Source organism: Phodopus roborovskii, unplaced genomic scaffold (genome assembly GCF_943737965.1).
Source record: "Phodopus roborovskii unplaced genomic scaffold, PHOROB, whole genome shotgun sequence".
Classification (NCBI taxonomy): Eukaryota; Metazoa; Chordata; class Mammalia; order Rodentia; family Cricetidae; genus Phodopus; species Phodopus roborovskii.
This window is the reverse complement of record NW_026125944.1, coordinates 519,938-546,596: the sequence shown is the minus strand read 5'-3', so window position 1 is coordinate 546,596 and position 26,659 is coordinate 519,938. Positions and strand designations below refer to the sequence as shown.

General features: G+C 38.8%; 1 protein-coding gene across 1 annotated transcript; it reads right to left on the bottom strand.

The window, feature by feature from the left end:
* Positions 1–9,087: 9,087 nt before the first annotated feature.
* Positions 9,088–21,494, bottom strand: Htatsf1 (HIV-1 Tat specific factor 1). Its single transcript, XM_051179116.1, has 9 exons — positions 21,272–21,494; positions 19,437–19,617; positions 19,015–19,062; positions 18,439–18,593; positions 16,128–16,291; positions 14,564–14,663; positions 12,156–12,245; positions 11,225–11,362; positions 9,088–10,725 (listed from the first exon to the last, which is right to left on the bottom strand). Exons 1-9 carry the CDS (start codon positions 21,455–21,457, stop codon positions 9,415–9,417), a joined length of 2,373 nt encoding a protein of 790 aa, XP_051035073.1. The 5' UTR covers positions 21,458–21,494; the 3' UTR covers positions 9,088–9,414.
* Positions 21,495–26,659: the final 5,165 nt, after the last annotated feature.

The window sequence follows — 26,659 nt, the reverse complement described above, 5'->3', positions numbered from 1 at the left end:
GGTAAGAACAAAAACAGCCCTACAGACTACAGCTAGGATATCTGAATCTTCTTCGAATCCCCCAAGACAGCGCCCCTTACCAGCAGGAAGTAGTTTGGAAAGAACGACGCCCAAATTCCCAAATGTTTGTTTTCATTTAATTGGACTTTGTTATATAAAATTAAATAAAAAGAAAAAAGAAAAACCAAAAAAAAGAAGGTAAGAACAAGCAAACAAACAAAAAAAAAAAAAAAAAAAAAAACCCTTGATGGGAAGCGAGAGGACAGTGGCATGGAAACAGAAGGAAGAATATTTGAGGAGAGAGGATGCCAGTGGGAGGAAGGATGGTAGAAGACTATGGGAGAGGGGGCTGCATTATAACAAGGTACAATGATGAGTATGTATGAAAATCCCATAATAAAACCCATTGCTTTATATGTTAATTAAAACATAGCTTTTTAAAAAGAAAAAAATCTAAATACATAGCCTAAAAATGTCTCTTGATAGAAACCACACAGAATCACTAATTGGTTTTCAATTTATTTATTTTTATTTTATGTGCATTGATGTTTTGCCATGGGTGTCATGTCCCCACGTACTAGAGTTAGAGACAGTTGTAAGCTGCCATGTGGGTGCTGGGAATTGAACCCAGGTCCTCTGGATGAGCAGTCAGTGCTCTTAACTGCTGAGCCATCTCCTCAGCCCCACCATCACTAATTGTTTAAAAACATCAACTCTCAAGGGATTTTCTGCTGCAATCTAAATAGAAATCATTCTTGGAAATGGAGATTTCCAAGAGTCTCATGCACCTCTCCTTCAGGCCCCGAGCACTTCCCCCAACCTCATCTCCCACACCTTGCTCACTACACTCCAACAACATTGACAGTTTGTTGTTGTTGTTGTTGTTGTTGTTGTTCTTTGTAGTAGTTGTTGTTATTCCTGTGTTTTATTTTCCTTCTTCTCTGGGTGCAACAGTCTTTCCCTAGTTCATCACCTGGTGGCTACTTTTTTTTCCTCATCATTATAGGTATGTGCCTCAATCTGCCCACTAAGAAGAGCATCTTTTAAGCCACATCACCCCAGTTAGAACATTGACTTCGCTGACCAAGTCATGTCTAGCATTTCACCCTGATTGCATTTGTTCCCAGTAGCTGTTGTCAGAGTTTGTCTTCTTAATATCTTTTTAAACACACAATATGTCTTTCCTTAATTCTCCTTCATTAACTCTTTTATTCTCGGATCAATAATAGTGTCTGGTCCACAGTGCATAGTCACTGAATGAATGGTTTGTTCTAGCATTATTATTTTGGGTTTGGGAGGGTTTTGTTGTTGTTGTTTTGTTGGTTGATTTGGAAGAGATGGATTTTATTTTATTTTGTCTTGCTTTTACCACTATCAAACATTGAACCTGAAACTAAGACCCCATGCATGCTGGTCAAATTGTCTACTACTGAGAGACATCCCCAAGTGGTTTGGAGTATAATAAGCAAATTCTTATTGCATGAGATTTGGGGATAAGAAAAGTCTAATGTCTAAAATTTGTAGGCTTGTTCTAGTTTTGTTGCTGTTGAGACAGGGTGTCAAGTAGCCAAGACTGGCCTTGAACTTAATATATAGCCAACGATGAACTTAAATGCTTACTCCTTCTGCCTTCCATTGCCAAGAACTGGAATTATAAGTGTGTATTACACCCTGTGTATATATCTGTTAATATAATTCATGGTTTTACTCTTTCATTCATTGGTAGTGGGTCATCAGCTTTACCGTGTGCTCTAAACATTTCTGGTGATTTCAACATAAAGAGGAGCTGGGAATGAAACTCAATGCCTTGGTATTGAGAAGACCAGGTTAAGCACAGAAACATTGGTAACCTATGTATGTGCAGTATAGTTGAGTTGACAGCTGTTCCCAATCTCTGCACTGCTCCAGCAATACCAATATCTGCACTTGAACTGGTTTCTCATTTAATTTTAACCAAAGACAGAGATGCTTCCAGTGGCTACAGATACTATATGCTAAGAAAGCCAAAGAACTTTGTAAACATGTAAGAATTTTCATCAAATTCCTGATTGTCTACAGAGCAGGTAGAGAGAGCAAAGCAGTGTGGCAGTAGCGTAAAGGTGATCAGAGAGGAGTCATTTAGAGACCCAATCAAAGGACTACCCCACAGCCAAGTTTACATAGTTCATTTGAGAAAGACGTTCCATTATCTAGTAAGATTTCCAGAAATGAGGATTCCCAAAGGTCCCTACTAGAGCCCTTGAGATGGTTGTCAAAAGCTTAATATATCTCACCAAGACCTCATTATAATTGAAATTCCATTCCTATGAAAATGAAGATGAAGAATGTAGCAAAATTATAATACTATAATCTTAATGTCTCCAAACAGTTATAAGTTTTACATGAGATTTATGTCTTTGAATTTTCTCTCACTGTTTTTGTGTACTTATTTCCCTTCTCTTAACCTGGTCAAAGGTTTTTATAGTCTTTAGCGCCTAACAATGGAACATATTTCTAGTCATTGTGCCCAACTCTCAAACATTTTGAATTCTTATGGGCCAGTGACTGCATAAATGATCTGGACATGAGATAAGTATTACAACAGAGGCTGGGACAAAGCAGTGGCTGGTACAGGGCATCTATGCTACTAGGGTGGAGGAAAAATGATGAGGGAAACAGAGGAAGAAGATAAATAGAGAGAAGAACTGCCATTTTGGCGGGTCAGAGAGGTGGGTTACCATAGATGCAATAGTCAGGATCTGTGAGCAAAAAAACGCTTAAGCAGACTGGTGGCTAAGCAAAAGCATCTGAGGCAGAGGCATGTGCAAGGGTCCTGAAGCAGGAAAGAGAAATAGGAACAATGTCTGTATGACTGGACAGTGGTAGCTAATAGAAAGTTCTGGGGCAAATCTGGACACGAGCCAAGGACAAGACCATGACAACCTTGTGGGCAAGGCATGTGAGGATTTGGGAACAGTTAAACAAAAAGCCCTCAGGTCACATGGGGAACGGGTTTGAATGTTTTCAGGCATGAGACATGCATTGCAGCAGAGACCAGAACAAAGCTGTGGTTGGTACAGAGCTTATATGTTACTAGGGTGATGGGTGGGAGGAGGAGATTGACAAGCATGATAATCACAAGGTGTAATTTACATGTCTTTATTGGGTGGGCATTTGCATGCTACCCAGTACATGAGGAGTCAATTCTCTCCTTATACACTGTGTTTCCTGGGGGGTCTAACTCAGGTTGTCAGACTTGATGACAGATGTCTTTACCCAGGGATACACTCACCTACCTGAGCTTTTGTTTGTTTAAATTCTCATAGCTGTAAAACATTCTTTGGAAAAGAACAAGAATGAAGGTAAGGAGCTCAACATGGTGGTACCAGGCTTGTGGAGTATGTGGGACATACTTTTCAATTCTAGATACATTTGCAGTTAGAGCCAACAATACTTTGATGCACAAGATAAAGGAGAAATAGAGGGTGATCTTTAGATTTTTTTATTTGAACAGCTGAAGTGCTGAGGAAGAACAAGATTATCCATTTACTTGGATGTTGATTTCACCAAGAACAGTGATGAGGTAGTCATGAAGCAACAAACTACTTAAAGTGAACTAGAAAGAATATACATACCCAAAGAATAGAATCGTTCATTTAACTCATACCTACTGAACCCTAACTGTGGGTCATGCACTGTTCTAATCTCCGTAAGATCCTACTCCATATAGACCCAACACCCACACCACCCCATCTAACATATTTGGCAGACTCCAGTCCAATACATACTTGCTATTTGACTCAACCAAATTAAATTTCAGATTCTATAAGGCCAAATACATAGCTCAATGGTAGAGCACTTGCCCAGCATGTTTAAGGTTGTGAGATCAACCTACAGTACCCATAGAGGGGAAAAAAAGAACAAAAGAAAAGATATACTAGGTGAATGTATTAAACCAAAAATGTGATATTACTAGTGTCTTAACATAAAAATCCAAATATTCCTAGTTTATAATGGTATCAAAAGAGTCTAAATGCACTGCAACGTTTGGTAACTTCGTCTGTAATTTTTTTTAGAGTCTCTTAAAAAACAAATATTATGTTACTTTAAAGGTTGTATAATCTCTCTTTTGTAATAAGGAAAAAAAATCAAATTTGAATGTCAGACATTCATTTGAAACTTGACATTTTCACAGTAAGATGTTGCAGTCTTATCATTATTTAAGTCTCATTGCCATGGTCAAACTGGAAAGAGTAAATCAATGGCCATTTTATTATTAGAGCTGACTCTTCTAAAGTCATTATTGTTATTTTGGTAGAATATTTGGAGGTGGTGCAAATAGTAAGATGATGTCAGGTAGCATTTTTTACCTCAACTGGAATGACAAACCCATCTCAGTAGCACAACCTGTAAGCTGTCTGCATTCCCAAGTTAGGAAACTAAACTCATTTGCTTCTGCTTTCCAATGGAGGCTGAGGCACCAAGCATACAATGCCCTCACTCATGCTTTCAAAGGGAAGCTAGAACTGACCTAGAGGGCTGAATACTTAACAGCCATTTCACACAGTAACATGCTTTGTTTTTCCCTCAAGCAGTCATTCCTGTGACTGATGGAATCCGGGGCTTAGGCTACCTGTTATAGCAATTTGTGATTGAAGGAGTGATTGGGATACAGAAATGACTCAGAGGTTAAGAACACTTCAGCTCCTCCACAGGCAACAGGCTCAAAGGCCAGCACCCACTTGACAGCTCACAGCTGCCTGTTCCTGCAAATCCAACATCCATTTTTGGTCTCCTTGGGTAAAAAGCATGTATATATTAAAAAAGACAGACAAATATGCAAACAAAACACTTTACACAAGTAAATAAATGTGTGTTTGCTTTTTGAATGAAGAAAGCGTGTTAAGAGACTTGTTTGTTTGTTGTAGCAGGGAAGCATTTTACTCTAAGACATAAACCAAGTCAAGTCATGTAAGTGAGGTGTGGTAAGAGAAAAAGAATTTGAGCAAGATGATGTTAAAAGAAGTTACTTTTCTCCTTAAAATTATTTTTCTGTTTGAGATTATAATTCCATCATTTCTTTCTTCCCTTTTCTCCCCCCCCCACAAACCCTCCCACACATCCCTTTTTGCTCTTTTTTCAAATTCATCAGCTCTGAAACAAACATACAGACTGAACAGGCTGTACTTATGTATCTATACATACACATATCACATTACATTCTTTTTTTCCTTAGCGCTTGCCCTCTGTATCTGAAAGAGTCAGTACAGGAAGAAGAACAACCCCAAAAGCACAGATAAATGTTCACAAAGGGTAAACGAATGAGATAGGTGTGGTGACGCACACATTCCAGCACTTTGGACGTGGAGGAAGGATGGTCAGGAGTCATAACTCACATAGTGAGTGAGAGTTCAAGACTACATACAAGAAGAATGAATCAAATCCAAAGGCCAAATGTATAAGACTGCAGTTCCGCAAGTGATGGCATTGTTCAAACAAATAAGAAACAGTACTCTGTATTACTTAGAAATGTTTGGTTTGCTTTTAAACACTGCTTTGTGTGTGAGAGAGTGAGACTGTATGCATGTGATTTTATGTATGTGTGACTCTGTGTGTGTGTGTTTGCACATGTGGGTGACTGTGTGTGTGGGTAGAAACACATGGCGTGTGTGTGTGGAGACCAGAGGACATCTTGGAAAAATTGGTTCTCTCTTTCCACCATGTGGGAACTGAGGGTTGAACTTGGGTCACTAGGCTTGGCAGCAAGCGTCTTTCCTCACTGAGCCACCTTACCAGACTTGTTTACCTTTAGAACGTAAGATTTCCATTATTTAAGAAAGGCAGAATAAGAGCATGAGCTAATTCTGATTTTTCTCTTAAATCTTCAGGACTTAGCAGATAATTACATTAGGAAAATAGATTGCATTAAGGACCGGAAAAGGCAAAAGCTTCAAATATGCTGGATTTGGCTACTTGGAACTCCACAAAGATCATTAACTACTTCTTGACAAGGAAGTAAAGGAGAAGAGTACTCAGAATCAATTACCTGTTTTCCCATTATCAGACTTCTTTTGTAGAAAGCCATGATTTCAGTATTTCAACCAAATTGCCTATTGTCGAACTCTGTCCTCTGAATACAACAGCTGCCATCTTCTGCAGATCCATTATCCTTTCTTTTGAGAGATTGTCCCTAGCTGGCCTGTTTGTTAGCCATGAAGATCCCTCAGTGAAGGCAATGCAGCGGTTCACTATACCTTCAACTGATTCCAGCCACTCCTTCCAGCCATTTTGATTCAATTCTACCCTAATGCCTTAACTGCAAGTGTCTTTGGGGCCTCTGGAGATGCAAAGGGGAAGGTTAACTAGGCAGGGAGGGGGAGGGTCGGTATTCCAACTATACAACTATGGAGAAGCCACCATTCATGCTGCATGAAGACTTTCCATGTGCGTCACTTTGGGGTCGCTCACATACATAAGCAGACCTTCACCTATGCTCTGTAGGTAAACCCAATGAATTTCTCAGTTCTCTAGGTTAGCTGAACTTTGATGGACTTCTACTTTGTTTGAAAGACTTTAAAGAGAGATTGAAGTTGTTTTCATCTCCCAAGGGAATTCTTGTAATAGTGCAAAAGAAGATAGTATCATCTTCTAAAATAGTTTGAAGTGTGTTCTTCTATATATGTGTGGGGTGTTGCATCCATGTATGTGTGGGTACATATATATGTCAAAGGTCCATGCCAGGTGTCTTCCTCTATTACTTTCCACATTATTTTCTGAAACAGAGTCTTTCACTGAACCCGAGCTCACCTATTTGGCAAGTCTGGCTGGCCAGTGAGCTCCAGAGCTCTTCCTGTTTCTACCACTCCAGCATGAAGACAACTGTTCTGGCTGGATTTTTACATGGGTGCTGGGTATCTGAACTTAAGCTCTTATGTTTGCAAGGCAAGTATTTACTGAGCCACCTCTACATCACCTGATTTTTTAAAAATTATTTATTATTTTTTTACATCCCTACCAAAGTTTCACCTCCCTCCTTCCCTCCCAGTCCACCCACTTCCACTCTGCCCCCATCCACTCCTCCATTTCTTTTCAAAAAAGGAAAGCCCCCCCCCCACACACACACGGACATCAACTAAACATGGCATATAAGTTGTAGTAAGGCTAGGCTCTTATCTTCCTATTAAGGCTGGACAAGGCAATTCAATATGAGGAATAGGGTCCCAAAAGGTAGCAAAAGTCAGAGATAAGTCCTACTCCCCCTGTCGGAGTCCCACAAGAAGACCAAGCTACACAACTGTAACGTACATGTGGAGGTCCTAGGTCAATCTCATGCAGGCTCCCTGGTTGTCAATTTAGTCTCTGGAAGCCCCTATGAACCCAGGTTAGTTGTTTCTGTGGATTTTCTCATGGTAATCTCTGACTCTTCTAGCTCCTACAATCTTTCCTTCCCCCTCTTCAGCAGGATTCCCTGAGCTCTGCCTAATATTTGACTGTGGGTCTCTGCATCTGTCTGAAATTTCTTAATCTGAAGTACTTATTGACTAGAGAGCAGAGATTCAAACCACTCAAAGGCATGCCTATAGGTAACTCTCTATTCATAAACTAGGGTTTGAAGTCTATGAGATATATTTGAAAAACATGGATAGTCCTAAGAAATATTTTAAATTCCTGTGTTGTGTTTTACAAATGTACATGCATTATGTGCATGTCTGTACCTGTGAATGGTATAAAAGAGCTTTGGGTGCCCTGGGACTGGAGTTATAGATGACTGTGAGCCCCCATGGGGTGTCAGAAATTGAAGCCAGGTCTGCTGCAAAAGCAGCAAATGCTCTTAACTTCTGGGCCAATTCTCCAGCCTTTAAGAAACTTTAAAGGCAAAAACTTAATTGTTGAGCAAGTGTTGTTTGCTTTTAAATCAACTGACAATTTCATATATGTATATATTTTCTTTTTTTACCCATTAGACTTTACTAATTTGTTTATGCCACTGCACAAGTTATTAACCATTTCATAGCTGTGATGTCTAGTGTGTTCATATGAAAAGAACATGAGTGTTTTTTGCTTTATTTTACCAAATATAAGAATTTGGAAAAATTGGTTAGGTTATATGGAAAGGATATCCTAATTGAAACACACACACACACACACACACAAAGCAGCATTGGCAATGCTGACCATCAAGTCCAAAACGATGGGGAATTGCCCTATTTCCCATTGTAAGGAGTCTTTGCCAAAAGTAGTGTTAATCCTTCTTAATCCCCCAAACAACTGATCAGATGTACTATTTAATGGCAGAATCTTGGATTTTCAAGTTACGCTCTTCTTTCTAAGACAGGGTTTCACTATCATGCTGAGGCTGGCCTGAACCTATTGGAGCCCAGGATGACCTTGGATATGCAGCACCACTGACTCTGCCTCTCAAAGGTTGGGATGATAGGTATGTGCTGCCACTAGTCAACATTACACTTCCCACCTCTTGTCAGAGTTGTACACTCTGATTTATGTTGTAGAACTGCACGTTCTAACCAATGTGTATAGAAGTCAAAGCATGCATTTCCTTTAGAGATTGTCTCTAACAATTCAGTGTTCTCAACAGAACTTCTTGACACTATATTATTAATAAGTTCACCAATACTGAATTGAGAAAGCTCCACCAAGGATGATTCATAATTGCATTGGAACAACCTGACATGGCACCATACTAGGAACTGTGATTCTGAAACAAAACACAAAGTATATTCTTAGGGAAAGTTCTTAACCTCCAAACTGTATATAAGCTGTGTAATGCTTGTGTATACATAGTTCTGGAGAGAAGCCTCATACATACCATCTTCTTAACTGGCATAGCTGACCTCTGATTACCTTCTGTTTTCAATAACTGAAGGTGTAGACCACATTGAATTCAGATTGTACATCTTGGTTTCAATAGAAAAAGTAAAAAAGAAAACAGGTAACTTCCAAGGATTGGGGAAAGGATCTAAAATATCATTTACTTTTTGACTTGCAGAATGGGGAAGGTTACTCCAAGTGGTAACACAGCTGGAAGCAAGGGCTATGTAAGGAATCAAGTAATATTTGATTCAAAACACTTATCAAGTCAAGTCCACATTTCAGTTTCTGCATATTATCAATTTATCTTTATTTCTGAATATCACAAACTCCAATTAGAATACTTTAAAAATATTCTTTTGCATGCATTTAACAAATCCAACAAAACAACAGGTATCCAGTTTACTTGCGTTGAAACTATGAAGTTTTAACTGAAGAAACAATAAACATATTTAAATTCATTGGTATAGGTGAGAACAAAACCCTTCAAGACATTAGTCTGTTGGCATCCTACCACTATATGCACATGTTGATGTAACACTACTACTGACCCTGAAGCACAGGTAAATAGACACAGGGCTCTCCCTAAAAAGCAAGTGGAAAGGATTATATTTCATCATCATCATCACTACTAAGGGCAAAGCTGCTGTCTGTGGACTGAGACCCATCTTCTTTCACATTCCCCACAGTCCCTCTCTCATCAGAATCATCAAACAATTTCTCATTGGCACCTTCTTCCTCATCGAAAAACTTCTCATTGGAATTATCTTCAAATAGCTTGTCATTGGTATCTTCATCTTGCTTTACATCTCTATCTTCTTCATCTTCCTTTTCATCTGAGTCGTCAAAGAGCTTTTCATCTGTGTCATCTTCTTCCTCTTTGTCATCAGCATCTTCACACTCCTTTTCATCTGCTTCTTCGTCTTCATTCTCATCAGACTCATCATCAAAAACCTTTTCATATAGAACTTCTTCTTCTTCTCTGTCGTCTTCCTCTTCCTCCTCCTTTTCATCCAAGTCTTCTTCAAATTCTCTCTCTGAGCCTTCCTCATCTAACACTCTTTCAAAGCCTTCATCAACTTCTGATTTGTCACTGTCATTTTCTTCTGACTCTTTCTCAACATTTTCAGGGAACTCCTTGTCAGAGGTATCCAGGTCAAAATCTTTTTTAACACCATTTTCTTCTAGTTCCTTGTCAGAGCCATCTTCAGATTGCTTTTCTGGGCAGTCTTCCTCGGATTCCCTTTCTGAATCATCATCATCTTCTGGTTCTTTCTTGAGAATCTCTTCCTCTTCCGACTCTCTGTTGCATTCATTGTCTTCAGACTCTTTTGCCAGGCCATTCTTTTCATAATTATCTTGGCCTTTCTTCTTAGATTCTCTTTCAGGGCCATTCTCTTGAGACCCCTTTTTAGGATAACCCTCTTCAAGATTGCTCTCAGGGTGGCCTTCTTCACACTCTTTCTTGGGGCGGCCCTCTTCACCCTCTATCTTGGGGCGGCCCTCTTCACCTTCTATCTTGGAGCAGCCCTCTTCACCCTCTATCTTGGAGCAGCCCTCTTCGCCCTCTATCTTGGAGAAGCCCTCTTCACCTTCTCTTTCAGGGTAATCTTCCTCAGACCCACCTTCTTTAGCATCTTTTTCAGGAGCATCTCCTTCAAATTCTCCCCCATCTTCTGCCTTTTCAAACTTCTTTTCATCAATAGGTTCTTCAAGAGCCATTCCAGTTGTAGCTTCCTGAGCACCTGTGGTAGACATGCTCAGGTGCTCTGAAAAATGCCTTACTCTGGAAGGCCCTGCCTTTTCTGAATCACAGATGGAATCCATTCGCTGGAGGCCTCTGTTGGGCTCAGGGGCATTGAGGAAGGACTCCCAGCCTCTCAGCCTTTCCTCTCTCTCTCTTGAGGTCTCCTCTACCTGTGAATAAACAAAGACTAAGTTTAAGATGAGTGTTAGGCAAAAAGAAACAATAACTTCTCTGGACAGTTCTACTATTGACTCAAGTATCATAGTTCTATAAAGCAATTTTTCTAAAGCAATCCATGCACTTCCTTACTCTGGTCTTTAAAACTATACATCTGTTTACACAACCGTATACACAGTATACCTTAAATAAAATCATATAAATATATGTAACTATCCCAGTACTGTTGAAATGTTCCACTTCCTAAAGCATTACTATTGGAGCTCTGTCCATTCTCTTTAACAAGAAAGATGAGGACTAGTTAATGCTGTTCTATTCTTATCATTCTGAGGTTAAAACCTCCCAATTACAGATTTACAAACTGAGAAATGATAAGAATCTCTCTATCCTCTAATGCAAAACATTATTTACAAAACACATTATACCAACCTCCAAACTAGATCTACAGTTGACAATGCCAACAGTTCCCGTGCCCTTAAATACAGGATTTACCTGATAATCTGTAGTCCCATCCCAGGGTTCAGCAGTGATTTGACGGCCACCAAACCACCTTCCATCAAGAGTCTGAATACAATAATCAGCCTCCTCTGGTTCCCTGAAGGACACAGAGGCCACACCATCTGGGTGTCTCTAAAAAGACAAGAAGAAGGACTGAATGACAAGGTTAAAAAATCAGATACACATTTCATAAGACAGTAAAGAGTAGTATTCTCTTAACACTCTGAACTAAGACTTCTGAAATCTTTCTTCCCTTTTATTCCAGCCAGTGGTCAGCTGCTTCTTTAGCTTCATCTTGTCTAGCAAGAACCAGTACAGTGTCCTAGCAAGTGTTTCTGTTAACAACACTACCCAAGAGGTAAGACCATGTGATTGTTTGATTGTGTTTTGGGGACTAAATCCTGCCTGTCAGGAGCTGAACAAGCACTGAGCAAGGGCTTCTACATGAAAAGATGTGGCTTCCTCAATTGTACAGCTAGTACCTACCTACTTCAAAGGGTTCTCAAGATGTATAAAGCCCCTTGCAGCACACCAGCAATACATCATAAGAAGTGATCACTCAAGTACTTTCTATTAGTCTTGGAAGTGTGGAGAATAATAAACTAGAGTTTTTTTTCTTTGACTGTGATCAGGTAAATAATTCAGAGAAAGGTAAGAACTTTGAGGAAGTTGATATTCCATCCATTTTTATTCTAATTGCTCTCACTTGATTACATATTCTTTAAAAGTCAGAAGGAAGGGAAATAAACTGGGCATATCAAAAGAATCCAAGATGTGCCTTGTAAACTATGTTCACTGACTGAACTATTGTTGACAGACAGCAGGCCTGCGATATAAAAACACCAATCTAAAATCCAGGGCCATCTAAGTCACTTCCTCAGCTTGGAAAGATGTCAGGCCTTACAGGTGCAAGCCATGAACTTACATCAAACAGGAGGAGCTTCTTAATCTGTCCAAACTTTGAACATTCTACTCGAAGGTCTTCTCTGATCTCATTGAGCACTAATGGATCATCCTGCAAAAACAAACATGATTAAAATGGAGTTCCCTCCTTCTTAATTTAAGAACCAAATTTATTACTGTGGCAAATTAACTTATGAAAAACAGTGCTTTGCTTAAAGTTGGGTACATTTGTCTGCAGACTACAGTAATAAATGAAAAAACTCAGAATTAAGTTAGATGACATCTCATATTGCAGAGGAAATGGAGAAGTATGGCAGAGAGAAGGTCCACAGTATGAAAGGAAATCTATATACTTATGCATATGTGTGTATGTGTTGTTGTAAAGTACACAGAAAATATTGTTACTTTCCCACATGAATGTACTTTAAAACAAACAAACAAACAAACAAACAAAAATACAACACTGAGGCATTGCTGATTGCTGGTACCATTGCTGGTCTCGAGTTTAGATGGTTCTCCTCCCAGAAGTGTGGAAGGATTCAAGACTGACTCCAAGTAAGGAAGAACAGAACTCTAAGCTTCAGGGCATGTAAAAGGTCAGAAATGAATGTATCACCTCTGTTCTACAGAAGCCTAAAGCTTCCCTTCTCTAAGATTCTTTAACCCATTAAGCAATACATGGAACTTTCTGAACTTTACACTGACTAAGGTGGTAGAGAATGACCATGTATGGTTACTGAGAAAATCCTTATTACAATTAATCTCCCTAGCTACACATTGTTTTTCACTAACACTATAGAAATAATAAGCTTACGTGTAGCTTCTCACATTGTATATTTCTACTGGACTATGCTGATGTGCACAAAAAGAAATCTCCCTTCATGTTGGAGTTCTAATTCATTTCTTGATATTCAAACTTTCCAGGCAAAGTATTTTTTTTTTAAGTAAGGCTTCAAACTGAACACTGAATACACCAGAAGTTACATTATATAATTATCCTTCATTATTTGCGCTGACACCACAGAGTATGTGTAAGTATGTAACTTCTAACATTACTCAAGTATTTAAAATAAAAATATACTCCATCCTTCCAATGTAAGTTCTTTCTGATACTTTAGTTTAATTCAATAATGCTGCTTTTGTTTTCCTCTAAAAAGCTTAATGTTGGTGTCTGTTGTTTAGGTTCATAACCAGTCTTCGGTCAAACTAAACAGTCCCTAAAATTCCTCTGGAACCCTTCATTCAGGAATTATATAACACACCAGGCCATGCTTAGAGTCCCAACTCATGGAAAGTGACAGGAGAATGGAAAGTTTGAAGCCATCCTGGGCTAGTAAAACCCTATCTACAAAAAAAAAAAAAGGAGAGAACTTATAGAACATCTATACCCATAGCGCCCAGCACTAATGATTATACCATTGTTCTATGCATCTGTATTACCCAACATTGCAGCTACTACACATCTAGTTAACTAAGGAGGTAAATCTTAAAGTTTTAATAATAATTTGTGGTGGCTAGAGTCTATTTTAGATTGTGCAGGTCTAGATTGACATAACTTAAGGTTCTGGTTCAGAAACCATGAACAAAAAAGTAAGACAACTGTTGTCCTTCTTGCTAACGGGAACTCATCAAGCTCACATCAGGAGGTATGGAGATAAGGTTAAACTGTCCAAAGGGGCTACACTAAAACTACCATTTTGACACTGTTGTCAGTGTTAACAAAAAGAATAAGATTAAACACAGCCTGCAACTAGAATGTTTCCAAATCTCATTTTTTACATTATGAACATTTTCTTCTTTGTGTGCAACATGCCATCATTAATTTCAGAACCAGACAGAGAAAAAAAATGTTGTATTTCCATTACTGATAGTATCTATTTACACTAACAGATGATATCAGAGGCACAATGCAGAGTAATCTATCTTGACAATTACTATTCACTTAACATTCTATTTGCTGGTTTGGGAATTTTACATGGATATTAATATCCACTAAAGAACTTGGTGAAAATGTGGTCCTGAAAAACAACCTCTACTACAAACATCGTATTTCTTTAAGGATCAAACTTTTATTAATAAATAACACAAAGTTTTCAGATGCAAGTGTGGAACTGGTATTCTTCATCAAAATCAGCTGGTGCGTACTGAACTGAACTACAATTCCAAAGGCCGTTCCCATCAGTCTTAAAATTCAGATAGCAAGCAACTATGATTTTGAGCCACAGTATGAATATTAACTGTCTTATCTGGGACACAATCAAAAGAACACTGTGCTAAACACACAGAATTGCAAACACCGGTTTATTTTTTGTTTCTATCCTGCCTATGATTATAGGAATATGCCTTGACAAAGATAGGGCATGGTAAGCTTTGGACACTCTTGTAAAAAAACATACCAAAATTTTTAGATGTTAAAACATAATTTCCTACCTCAAAATCCATGGGGTGAAACATATTTTTGATGATGACAACTCGCTCATGTCGCATCCGGGATGGTCCAGCTCTCCTCTCAGGTCTCCAATCCAACTGCCTAATGTTAGAAAAAGTAACAGTAAACTGAAATCTGGCTTCAGATTTGTGGGAGAGAAAAAGGGATGGATGTAATCTTTTAGTGAAAGTGTAATTAATAGTCATTATCTGATTCTAACATAGTTCCACAAAACTTTCTGAAGTTAAAAAAATTCTAGGCAGGGGGCAAAAATACATACTCAGTATCTGAAATGCCCCACATGTGTCCTTTATCAAAGTAATTCATCTTACTAGATGCATACTGCAATTAGACTTCTAAAGCCTCCTATTGACTTAGTATGTACAACTTTCTAAGATGACAAAGAGGCATCCCTCAGTCATCATTAGAGGACTGGTTCCAGAACATGCATGCCCAGCTGGACACCAAAATCTTTGGCCAAAGAGAACACTAATACAGGACACTACTGCATTACTTACAACCTACATCTGTCTTCCTAAACACTTTAAATTGTCACTCAAGTACTATAATACCTTATATAATGTAAATACTATGTAAGTATCTGTCATGTTGAACTGTACACACACTATTGACAAGAAAAAAATGGTACGTGTTTGGTAAAATGAATCCACAGATAAAGAAACCAAAAACCATTTTAAATTTGTATAATACAGCAAAGAACACACTGAAAGTATACCATATTTAGTATACTATATATTGCAATGAATGGTGTACTACTATTGGCTCTCTGCTGTAATGTTACATTTTCCTGATACTGTTTGTAAAATTTGGTGATCATTTTATCATGAGTTTAAGCATAATGTTAGAATGTTAGCATTATCCACTGGTAAAACTATTTATCAATTTGACTAATTTACTAAAACTAGCATTTTTAAATATGTTAACAGCAAATTAGTAGGAATGTGACTACACACCTACACACACACACACACAACAATACAGTAAATGCAATGATAAAACCTTTATCATTTCTAACTTTCCTTTACAAACCTGTATAAACAAATACAGATCATGGCAATTGATTTCAACCTACTCTAAAAATGAAGCGAAGTCAAGGTTCTGGAACATAAGCTTTAACTCTTCATTTGATGCACAACACTGAGCTCAATTAACTTTGCTTTTACTTCAAATATAATCACCTCCAAAATTAATTGGGATTGGAAACATAAAGGGTGGGGACAGGAAGTATTGGAAGAGGTGATGGAGGGAAGATTGAGCCCATCATTCATTCTTTTGGTTTAAATAAAGAAGTCTAGGACACATTTAAAAGAAATCACTCCAGAAAAAAAAAAAAAAAACAAAACAAAAAAAAAAAAAAAAAAAAAAACCCTACTCACTGCCAAAATCAGCCCATGGGAGAGATTGCTGGGAATTCCTGATTGGCCAATGAAATTATTTTAGAATTATCTATAGACTTGTTTGATGGTATAAAACTAAATAGTACCAAAAACCTGCTTTAAAATATGCATGAAACTTTTCAAACAAAGAAAAATTAATAATACAAACTTTTGTTGCAGAGACAGTTTCTTCTTATAATCTTTGCACTTCTTCTTCTTTTTTGAGGCATCATACTCGCCCTTCAGCTGGAACTTTGCCACCTCGACATGCAATTTGTAGCCTCTAATTTCATCTTCATCCAAAAGTTTTAAAGCAAGTTCCACAGATTCTTTCTTTATAATGGTAAATAAATATAGTCAGTAAATTGAGCACTGAAATGAAACTTAAGATTTTGAAATACATAATGCCAGCTATCTACTTTGAGATAAAGAGTCTTAGAATATACATCAGAAAAGTTGTGTTCAAAACACAGCTAAACCTCAAACACCTGCACTAACTTAGGAAAGTAACTAGCCCTTGGAACCCCAATTTCTCCATCTGTAAAAAGCTAAAATAATATTTTTATCACACAGTTCCCGACAAAATTAGATAAAAAAATATATGGAAAGACAAGAGCACTGCATTGGTTAATTTTGTCTTTGGGAGCCCAAATTTCTCATCTGTAGAATTAGAAGAGTAGATTTGAATAATTTCTGTGGAACATAACAATTTTAAAACTCTGTAACATCTACTTAACAGTGGATGATTCAAGGAACTGGAAATAATACGGCCAAACTTTAATGTTCAGCTTCATCAAACTAAAATGTAAATCTATAATAACATACTAAGTAGAAGGTAATTATTTAATGGCTTATATATTAAATGCATTTATGGATTCCAAGTCCTACACAAACAGAGTACTTATCACCCTTACTCAAACAGAGTCAAAGATCTAAAGGTATGAGGAAAGCACAAGGGACCACTTAATGTCAGCTGCTCAAATCAAATATGGATCGTGGAATAATTAATGCTATTTTCTAAAGTGCAAGGCTTGACAATTTGTTCTTTCGTGGGATGTAAGTTTTATATAAAAGTGTTTTACAAAGCAATATTTTTCTTTAAAAATCCAATCATGGAGCTGAAAACATGGCTGAACAGTTAAGAGCCCTTGCTACTTTTCCAGAGAACCCAAGTTCAGTTCCCAGCATTCATAGTGGGTAGCTCACAGCAATATATAATTCTAGCTCCAGGGGATGCAACATCTGGTCTCTGCAGGCAACAGAAGAGTACATAAATTCACACACATATAAATATAAATAAATAAAAGAAAATATTTTTTTAAAAAACATCCATCAACACCCTCCTCTTTGAAAAATACACTTCATGGGTTTTAAGTCATCTTTGGGCTCATAAAATTCTCAAGTATTACATATAAACATACAAAACTGTCATGACTTTGTTAGGATCCACTAACCCATCTTGCTTAAGAAACAGATTAAAAGCCGATAACCCCAAACCTTGCCAGCTTAAGCCTACTGTCTTCTGATCCCATTGTATACTGTCCACTAACTACACACCCAGGATAGTTAGTTGTATTATTATATTTTTTGCTTTGATTTGTAGATATTTTCAGGTTCTGTGAAAAATTCCTATGTCATAATTATGGCCATTTGCTTTGTGCCAGACAATAAGGGTTAATGCACGCTCCTAAGGTGACTGGTGTTCCATAAATGACAATCTTCTTTCACAGTAAGCATTCTCTGTGCAATTTACAGTAACAAGACCACACAAAATTCTGCAAACAACCATTTTAATTCTCTTCTGTAGTGTTTAAAGCAGTAAATATAATTCACCATCTCCTTTCCAGTCTAATTTGGGCTTAGAAAATTCTTTCTGCAAAGAGCCAGTAAGTAAATAGTTCAGTCTTTGAAGGTCAGAGGTTGATGCTGCAACCACTCAATGCTACTGATGAAACACAAAAGCAGCCACACAGAAAGCCCTAAGTGAATGTAGTTGCATTCCAACAAAATTTTATTTGCAAAAATAGGTGGCAAGCTACACTTTGCTAAAACCCATTCCAATGGGCAAATAATGTTACTGGCATTTTTGTGTTCTCAGATTTTCAAACTGCTGACTACATGCACTGATGATGAAATCTTCACAGTGAGACTATTTGTAGTTAAGAAAAGCCCCTCCATCACATATTTACATAACATTTTGACCTTGCAGCAAACAGTTTCTTAAGACAAGCAAATAACCCTAGTGTTAGTTAGCTAACTCTGTCTTACTCAATACTTCTTTTGTGTCATGTATTTGCATCCTTAGTGGAGATAATTAGAAAAGTTGCCGGTATCACCTATACACAGTCAGAGTCTGAAGTTTCTGTTTTCTATTCTGTTTTGGATGGTTATTGGTTTAGGTTAGCATCTGTAAAAGATTCTAGCCCTAGTTCCTGAGTTAAAATTGGAGAGATAAAAGACTTATTTGACCATATACTAACCTTCAGATAACAGCAAAGCCCATCTCCTTTAAGATTTCCCTGATTATCTTTATAAAGTTTGACCTTAAATTCTTCTGTCTGAGGATCTCTCATAATAATGCCAAATTTGGACATAAGCTGTATGAATTCATCCACTGTGATGTCTGGAGGCAGACCTGTAATTTCAAGAAAACAACTTTAAAGTATTCAATGAAGGTAAAAGTTGTTTAGCATTTTACCAATAAGAATCCTACAACTTAGGTGAGTATAAAGTTGATTTTTGTAAATGAATGGAAAAACTTCCTATCTTTTACTCTGAAGATCATTCATATTTTGTATATTAAAAATATATCACAATTATACTATACTTTGTTTCACTAAATCCGATGAGACAAATTGATGTAAATTATCTACGGCAGGAATATAGAACAGCAAGCAAAATTGCATAATTTTTCTTGGTTCTCGACTAAGTAAATTCCTAGTTAACACAAACAGCTGAACAAAACACACTAAAAAGTAAAAATAAAAATCACTTAGCACAATATCTCAACACTAAATTTTACCCACCTTAAAAGTGCATTAAAAAGGGATAAATACCTGACACATATACATTTGTATTTCTATCTTCTTCGACATGGAACCATCCTAAAAAAAATCAAAATGAAATAAATAAAATACTTGTAAAAAAAAAAAAAACAACAAGAATCACATTATGAAATCTTGGCAGTGGCAGTTTCTTAAAACTTATAGAATGTTCTTTTCATTTAAGAAGACTAAGTATAACTCAAATCACTACCCAGCTTTCAAAATATATAAGCTTTTTGACTGAGAAGGTTTTGGGGCTGTCTCTGAAAAAGGAAAAAGCTATCTCGATTCCTAACGATTTTACACCTACATAAAAGTAAAAACTCACATTACCATTCCTTCAATGCTATTAAAATCCTCCAAAAGATAAAATGTATTCACACATTTCCCTATTTACTTTTTAAACCCAGGTTTTGCAAAACAGACCCACTTGCCTGACTCAGCCTTTCTTTTTTCTCCTTTCTTTTTGGGGTCAGTGGTTTCCGGGATTTCTCTTTGTGGAGGTTCTTCTACAGTCTTTGTGTTGGGGTCCTGGACATTCACAGTAGAACTAGATGCACCATCACTAGAAAAGCCGTAATTAGCCTGATAGGTAGCAATGAAATCTTCAGTGATCTAAATGGATTAAATCAGCACACATGCAGACATGGTTACTTCATGTGTTATACAGCTGTACATTCAGTAATATGATCTAAGACGCAAACAAGTGTTTATGCCAAGGATAATTGTAATAATCAAAATATAATGTCAGAGCAGTCACCACATATAAAAGGTATGTAACACAAAAATGTACAAAACTATGAAATAATACTCGAACTGCCAACATAAAAAGTATGGTAGAGAATTCGAAGTGATGCTAGCACCTTTTCTAGTTATCTTATAAATTATTGCTTCTCCACAGTTTTTCTGACTAAGGTGACCAATACAGAAAACAAAAGAAGTATCAAATAATGAGACAGAGTAAAACCAATAGTCACCTAGAAAAGTAATCATAGAATCCACTTTTGGGTCCACAAAAATAACTATATACACTAAGATTTTTGTGTTTATGAATGAAGCTGGAAACTTTGTTAGAACACAAAATGCCCATTTTAGTTTGAGCACTGATTCACTTAAGTGTTTAGTGGCAGAACAAAATTAAAGGCAAGTCTGATACACACCCATCGCCCTGGCTTTTCAGGGCAATGCACTATTGCAGAATGGCTGAATGGAGAAATGAGTTATGTCTATCACTTTCAGGCACACCTAAAAGTGAACATCTGACCCCCAAAGTATGAAGAACTGTGGTTTTAAGTAACATCAAAGATAAAGTTACCAAGTAACTTTTCGTACACCTAAAAGTGAACATCTGACCCCCCAAAGTATGAAGAACTGTGGTCTTAAGTAATATCAAAGATAAAGTTACCAAGTAACTTTTCGTATTGGTGGAAATGCGAAATGCACTCAGAAGGTAGAAGAAATCAAATCTACATTCAAGCTGGCATTACAAGTTCAGAAATGGGATAATAAATTTTAACAATTTGGGGAGCTTGCGATAGCTGAAATAATTTTTAAACTAACAATCCGTCTACACAATGGAGACAAGTTTTGTGGAATTGGCCCTCAAGTCACTTGATGTGCTGTTAGCATCCTTTTATACTAATGCCCCTTGGAGGCTAAGACTAACAGGGTACTTTCTCCATACAGTTTACACCTCCAGGTTTAACACTAGTTGTTTTATTTCCAAGTACTCAAAACCAATGTGGAGATGTTTTCCAACCATTTTCTGTGCTTTCCCAGTCGTATTCCTGTGGTTACAAGGTTCAAACTTAGATGCCCTGGAACGAAATTTAGTAGAAAAATAAACCAAGATGCAAGGAAAGTTTATTCAACAGAGTGAGGTAAAAAGCTGGTTATTCACCCCGAAAATCAACAATCTGCATTTCATCCACAGCATGTGCGCTAAACATAAGTTTGGCTATACAGGATAAAACTGTTACTAATGTGTTTTCCTTGGTGTTTTTCCTTCTTGCAATAAAAGCAGTCATCAATATAACAACCGTGACCTTCACAAAAAATTAATAAGGCATAAAGAACATTTAAGGCACCACCGTAAGATTTTCTCTCCTTTATACATCGGTACTGCAACCAAGTGAACAGACGAGCCATCCACCACCGGTTCAAGGACCTAGTACTTCAGAAGAGCAAATGTAAGCGGGGTGTCCCGCAAGGGTGTCCAGGGAACCCCACAGCCCCGCTCCGCAGTGGCAGTCAAGCCACTCTTTCTTACCTTGGGAAACCAAGCCTTCTTATCAAGGTCCCACTCGTAGGGAGTGTCATCCGGTGGTTGTCCCAAAGAGTCGGTTTCTCCGGTGGGCTCATTCTGGGTGTCAGCGTCCTTAGGGTCTCCGTACAATTCCTGCATTCGCAACTGTTCGTCAAACTCGTCGTTCCCGCTTAAGTCGTTGCCACTCATGTTTCCCAAGTGGCTCCGGGGACAGTCTTCAGAGACGCGAAGAGGCCAAAATGACGCTGGCGGGGAGAGAGAAAGGGAGGTCGACAGAGCTCGGAGCGTGCGGTGCAGCCCCCTGGCCCGCCTCCCCGCAACGCCCCAGCAGTCCCTGGGAAGCGGGAGCCGCGCCGCCCAGACTCCGCCCTCCCGCCCGGCCCCCACGCGCGCGCGCACGCGCCCCGGGGCTGCCATCGCCGCCGCCGCCACCCACCTGGCGGGCTCCGCGGGGCCCGGCCGCCGCCGCTGGGCCCAGGGCGAAGCGGAAGCGCGCAGGCGCGCCGTCACCGCCACCGCGGGCTCCGGCGGCCCCACGGCTTCCTCCCGCCACCCCAGGAAACTACTCTGAGAACGAAGTCCGCCTCAGGCCGACGCAGTCGCCACTGCCCGCGCGCGGCGACGTAACGGTCGCGCTGGCACGCCCACTCTGGCGTCAGAAGGCCGCGACGCCGGCGAGAGCCGGGGGGGGGGGGGCGGGGCTCCGAGCGAGTGCTGCCTCCCAGCGTCCGTCCTCGGGGGAGCACCCGGCGGAGACGCAGCCCGCCCGAAAGCCCTGGTACCTCGGCAGCCTTGGGCGCCGCGGGGTCCTCTGCAGTTCGGGCCAGGCGACAGCCTGGAAAAGAGGCGTGGGATTCTTAGCGCAGAGCTGGCGGCGGATGGGCTTTGCGGCAGTCGCCATCTTGGGGCGGTGGGTGGGACCGTGGGACAGGCTTCTCCAGCGTCGCGAAACCCATGTGTCCCTTTCACGCAAAACCCCGCCCCTGCGAAGGAACCAAGTATTTAGGTTTTACTTTTTTCTCCTATGGTACACACAGCCTTTGTTCATCTTCATAACCCAAGCCCGTAACATGCTGTTTGAGGTCTGGTGCGGAGTGGGCGAGCAAGTGACTGAGCAGGGGCAGAAGCAGGTCCCATCACTTCCTAATCTCACCCCCTTTTTATGCACCTGGTACCACCTTCAGGCTGCAGTTGGTGAGGGTAGCAGTTAGCCTGCAGCATACATACTGCCAGGTATCAGAAGTGCTCAAGCCTGGAACTCGGAGCTTGACTGTAAACATCCCCATGGGCAAACACCAGCTGGACCATGTGAATTTCCTTCTTGTCTCTTAGGCAGCCCACTAACTGCTGTAAGCAGAAGTTTTCTACAAAATAGTTCGTGTGTCTCTAAAAGTGAAGGGGCCCGCGTTTTAAAATAGGCAGGCAGGTATTTACTGAATTCCTATTAAGTGCCAGGCACTGGCGGAGGTTATGGGACACCAGTCGCCAAGACGAGCACAAAAGGGCACAGATCAAAGAAGAGCTGGGCTTTGGTGGCGCTCGCCTTTAATCCCATCACATAGGCAGGCGGATCTCTGGGAGTTCGAGGACAGCCTAGTCTACAGATCTAGTTCCAGGACAGATTCCAAAACAATAAAGAGAAACTCTGTCTCGAAAAACAAAACAAAAATAATAAAAAACAAGTCAAGGGAGACTCAGTTATAATTTGGCAAACAAACAATATAATAGAAGTACCAGATATGGAGAGCACTGATTATTTTGTTTTCAGCATCCTTCTCAAAAAACTAGAAAATTCCAAAGAGCTTTTTTTTTTAAATGTGGATTGCATTTGTCAACAACATTTGTTGCTGTAATGTTAACTATGCAAGTAAAATTTTAATTCATTAAAGGTAGCAATGAACTCTGTGTAAACATCCATGTTATAACCCATACTTGACAGTAGGAAAAAGCTTCCCAGAGGTTTCTTCGATTCCTGTCACCTTTGCTTGTAAATACAGTGGTTTGGGTGGGTTCCAGAGCACCCTGACTCCTCACAGACCTGTGAATCTGACTTCAACATTAACCATGTTTTTAAAATACATTTAATTTTATGAGATTCTTGGTTTTGGTAAAGGGTTCTACCAGTTGGAGAACTGAATTTGTTTGCATGTTGTTGATTTTGCTAGGTTCAATGAAACATTACCAAGTAGTTCTTGCTTCATCTGGAAATGATATGAAACTCTGTTCACTAATGTGTTATTGGGCTTCCATTTCATTCTGGAATATGTTTACAACCAAGGAGAGATACTGTGTACATGATCATTACTGCACAAGGCTCTGCCTGAAGTACCCTTACATTCCTTTACAAGAAATTGGGTAAAAAAAATTCCTTATATCTAGGTTCTATGTCACTAAGTAACCTTTGCCCAGAAGCTTCCTGTAAGCCTCTGGTCCACCTAGCCTGAGGTAGCATTGCATTTTGCACTAGATTTGCCTGCGTCAGTAAAACCTTGTCCCATAAAGTTTGAGTACAATCAGATGCAGTGTCAGAATAGAAGGAAAGCAGATACCTATGGAAGGAAGGCCTTCTGTGCAAAAGGTCCACTACCTTGCTTGTAAACTCTTTCTGGAAAAGTTAACTGTACTAGGATATATATGTATGTATGTATGTATAAATATACACGCATATATACATATACATATATATACACACGTGAGAGAGAGAGAGAGAGAGAGAGAGATTTATGTCCCCACATCTCATAATTTATAAACTTAGTTGCTGGGAGGGGGGAGTCCTTCTGACAAAAGGGTTGATGGATCTTCAACCTAAGATAATATGACTGCAGAAATTCTTTAAAACTTAATTTGACACTTACAGAAGGTGTACATTGTTAAATTGGGTTACTTATCACTGAGGAAGATGTAATCTCAGGACATATTTTGGTTGTACATATGTTTGTGAATGTTTTTTCATACTTCATAGAGTATTGCTATCATCTGTATCCTAAATCTTAGGCAACAGAAGACCATGAGCAAAATTAGGACATGTTTACAATTTGATTTTCCTGTGTTCATATCCATCCCTATGTAGAACCCTCACTAAAGACATTAAATATCCCATAGTAATATTGCATTACAACAATAAACAATATAAATGTAATTATGGATATTATGGTCACCTGTAAGTTTAGCCCCAAGGAGTTAAATCAGTTAATATCCCCCCCCAAAAAAAGCCCAGAAATTTTAATCCTAATTTTCTAGCTATGAAAGGGGAGGGGGTTGATGCCCTTGGAAGCTAAGAAGTTATTTTATACATATTTCATTGCTAATTCATGCAGAGCTGTAGTTTAGTGAAACATGAAAATGCTCTCTTGGCTTTTGAAGCATGGTACTGTTGAAAATTGAGACATTAATTTTTTATTGATCCTGTGTATGAGTGTATATATGTGACGCATGTGTGTGGTGTGCATGTGCGTGTACATATACATGGAGTCCAGAGGAGGGTGTAATGTGTTTTCATTTATCATCTTCTGCTTTATTCCTTATGAGGTAAGATCTCTTGATGATCCCAGAGCCTTTGGTGTGATTTTTTGTTGTTGTTTTGTTTGTTGTTTATTTTCAGCTAGGCTGGCAGCTAGCGTGCAGCAGAGATCCTATTCTATTGTCTCAGCCCCTAGCAGTGCTGTGATTGCACGTGTGATTACAGGACCACATCTGGCCTGTGATACTGGAATCTCAATTCTCATGCTTGTGCAGGAAGCACCCTTGACTGCTGAGCTCTCTCTCAAGCCATAGCCAAGTACACTTGTAAAATTATTTCTCAAGTGGTAGGCTCCAGAGAGTCAATATATAATTTTTTTCTAATTAAGGACAATATGATATTTTGTAGTTCTGTTATTTAAAAATAATAAGTCTTGGAATTGAAATGTAATCTTATATTGTCATTATTTTTAGGATATAAAGTTAGACAAAAACTATTCAAACTTATTTATTTATTTATTTATTTATTTATTTATTTATTTGCTCACCTCCAAAGTTTTTACAACAATTTTGCTCACTTTAAAGCAATGTTAATACAATATTAGCACCCCCACTTTAAGTAAGCCAGTTTTAAGGACATTTAAAGTCCAATGTTAATATATGCCCCACCCCTGTTTGAGCCACAAAATTAGCGTAAATTCACAACGGCGCAAGCCATTTAAAGCTCAAAAATACCAAAAGCACTCTAAAAAGAAATCGTTTTTAAAAATACAAATGTAACTATAGTGCCAAAGATAAGCTTTAGTTTACTTCAAGAATACATTTTCTGAAAGCACAAATTTAAATCTGACAAATCTATTGACTACAAGGGTTTTTTTTTTTTAAATTACAGTGAGTAACAAGCTTATTTGTTAGCAAGTTAGAGCAGAGGATAGAAAGTCAGAGCCTTCTGTCTGACTTCCAGAAACAGAGCTGAGCTCTAGGACTTCGGCACCCATTAAGTTGAGTAAAATCAAGCAGGTAGATGATGTGATGATGATATCACAGCCAGGTGATGGAGATCCCCCAAGTGGCAGTTCTGCAGGTTTTTAGAAAGAGGGCACTGCTCACCCAAATGAAATGAGTTTCCTTCGAGGAAAAAAATTCAGACAGTGACAGCTTAGAAACTTGGACAGGAATCCTCATCTGGGGCCCATGGTCACACGAACGTGATGGCTCCCTGTTTTGCCTATTAACAAGACAAATTCTTCGAAATGTTTAGTGAGAGGTGGCTCTACCTAGTTCTTAACCCATGGCAGTAGAATACACAAAGTCAGGAAGTGTTGACCCAGTAAGGGAAGCACCCTGGCCTAGACTCAGTGCTTAACACCCTCCAACTCTCAAACATTTTCATTTCAATTGCAAGACTTCTTATAATGGAATGGTGATTGAAGAAAGAGAGCAGCCACTCTGTGAAAGTTTATATATATGCGTGTGTGTTATAAAACACCACAAGAGATGTTCTATCTCTTTTTGATCTCCTCATTTACGGAGTAGAATCTCTAGATTTACAGCACAAAATAAGCACAAACACTATTTTATGACAACCTCACGAGAGCATGACAGATGATGAGCGTCAGAAAGGAGGGATCCAATTAGATTTTTAAACTTTCATCTTGTTCATTTACCAACCCTCCTGTACAGCGTTCTTCCCAGTTGGCTGGCATTTCCAAATCTGCTTTTCTCTACTTGGTGGGCTTCATTGTATGTAGAAAGCCCAAATGGCATTACTGTTTGCACCTTGAAGAAAATGATGGTTTGTCTTTTCCTTACAGGGATAATTCATTCCGGAAACTTTAAAACAATTCATGAGCAACAAAAACCCAGACACCATACTATGCACAGCTTAAAGCTGGAAACACGCAATGGGACTAAACATCACCGTGTGTGTGT

What these genes read in the sequence shown, in the direction of transcription:
- Htatsf1 (XM_051179116.1), bottom strand. Translation starts at nt 21,457, where the DNA reads ATGAGTGGCAACGACTTAAGCGGGAACGACGAGTTTGACGAACAGTTG. An exon ending in AAAAAGAAAGGCTGAGTCAG is followed by an intron (nt 19,063 to 19,436) that starts GCAAGTGGGTCT and finishes GATTTTTTTTAG; the next exon opens with GATGGTTCCATGTCGAAGAA. An exon ending in AAACTGTCTCTGCAACAAAA is followed by an intron (nt 14,664 to 16,127) that starts GTTTGTATTATT and finishes TTCTAACATTAG; the next exon opens with GCAGTTGGATTGGAGACCTG.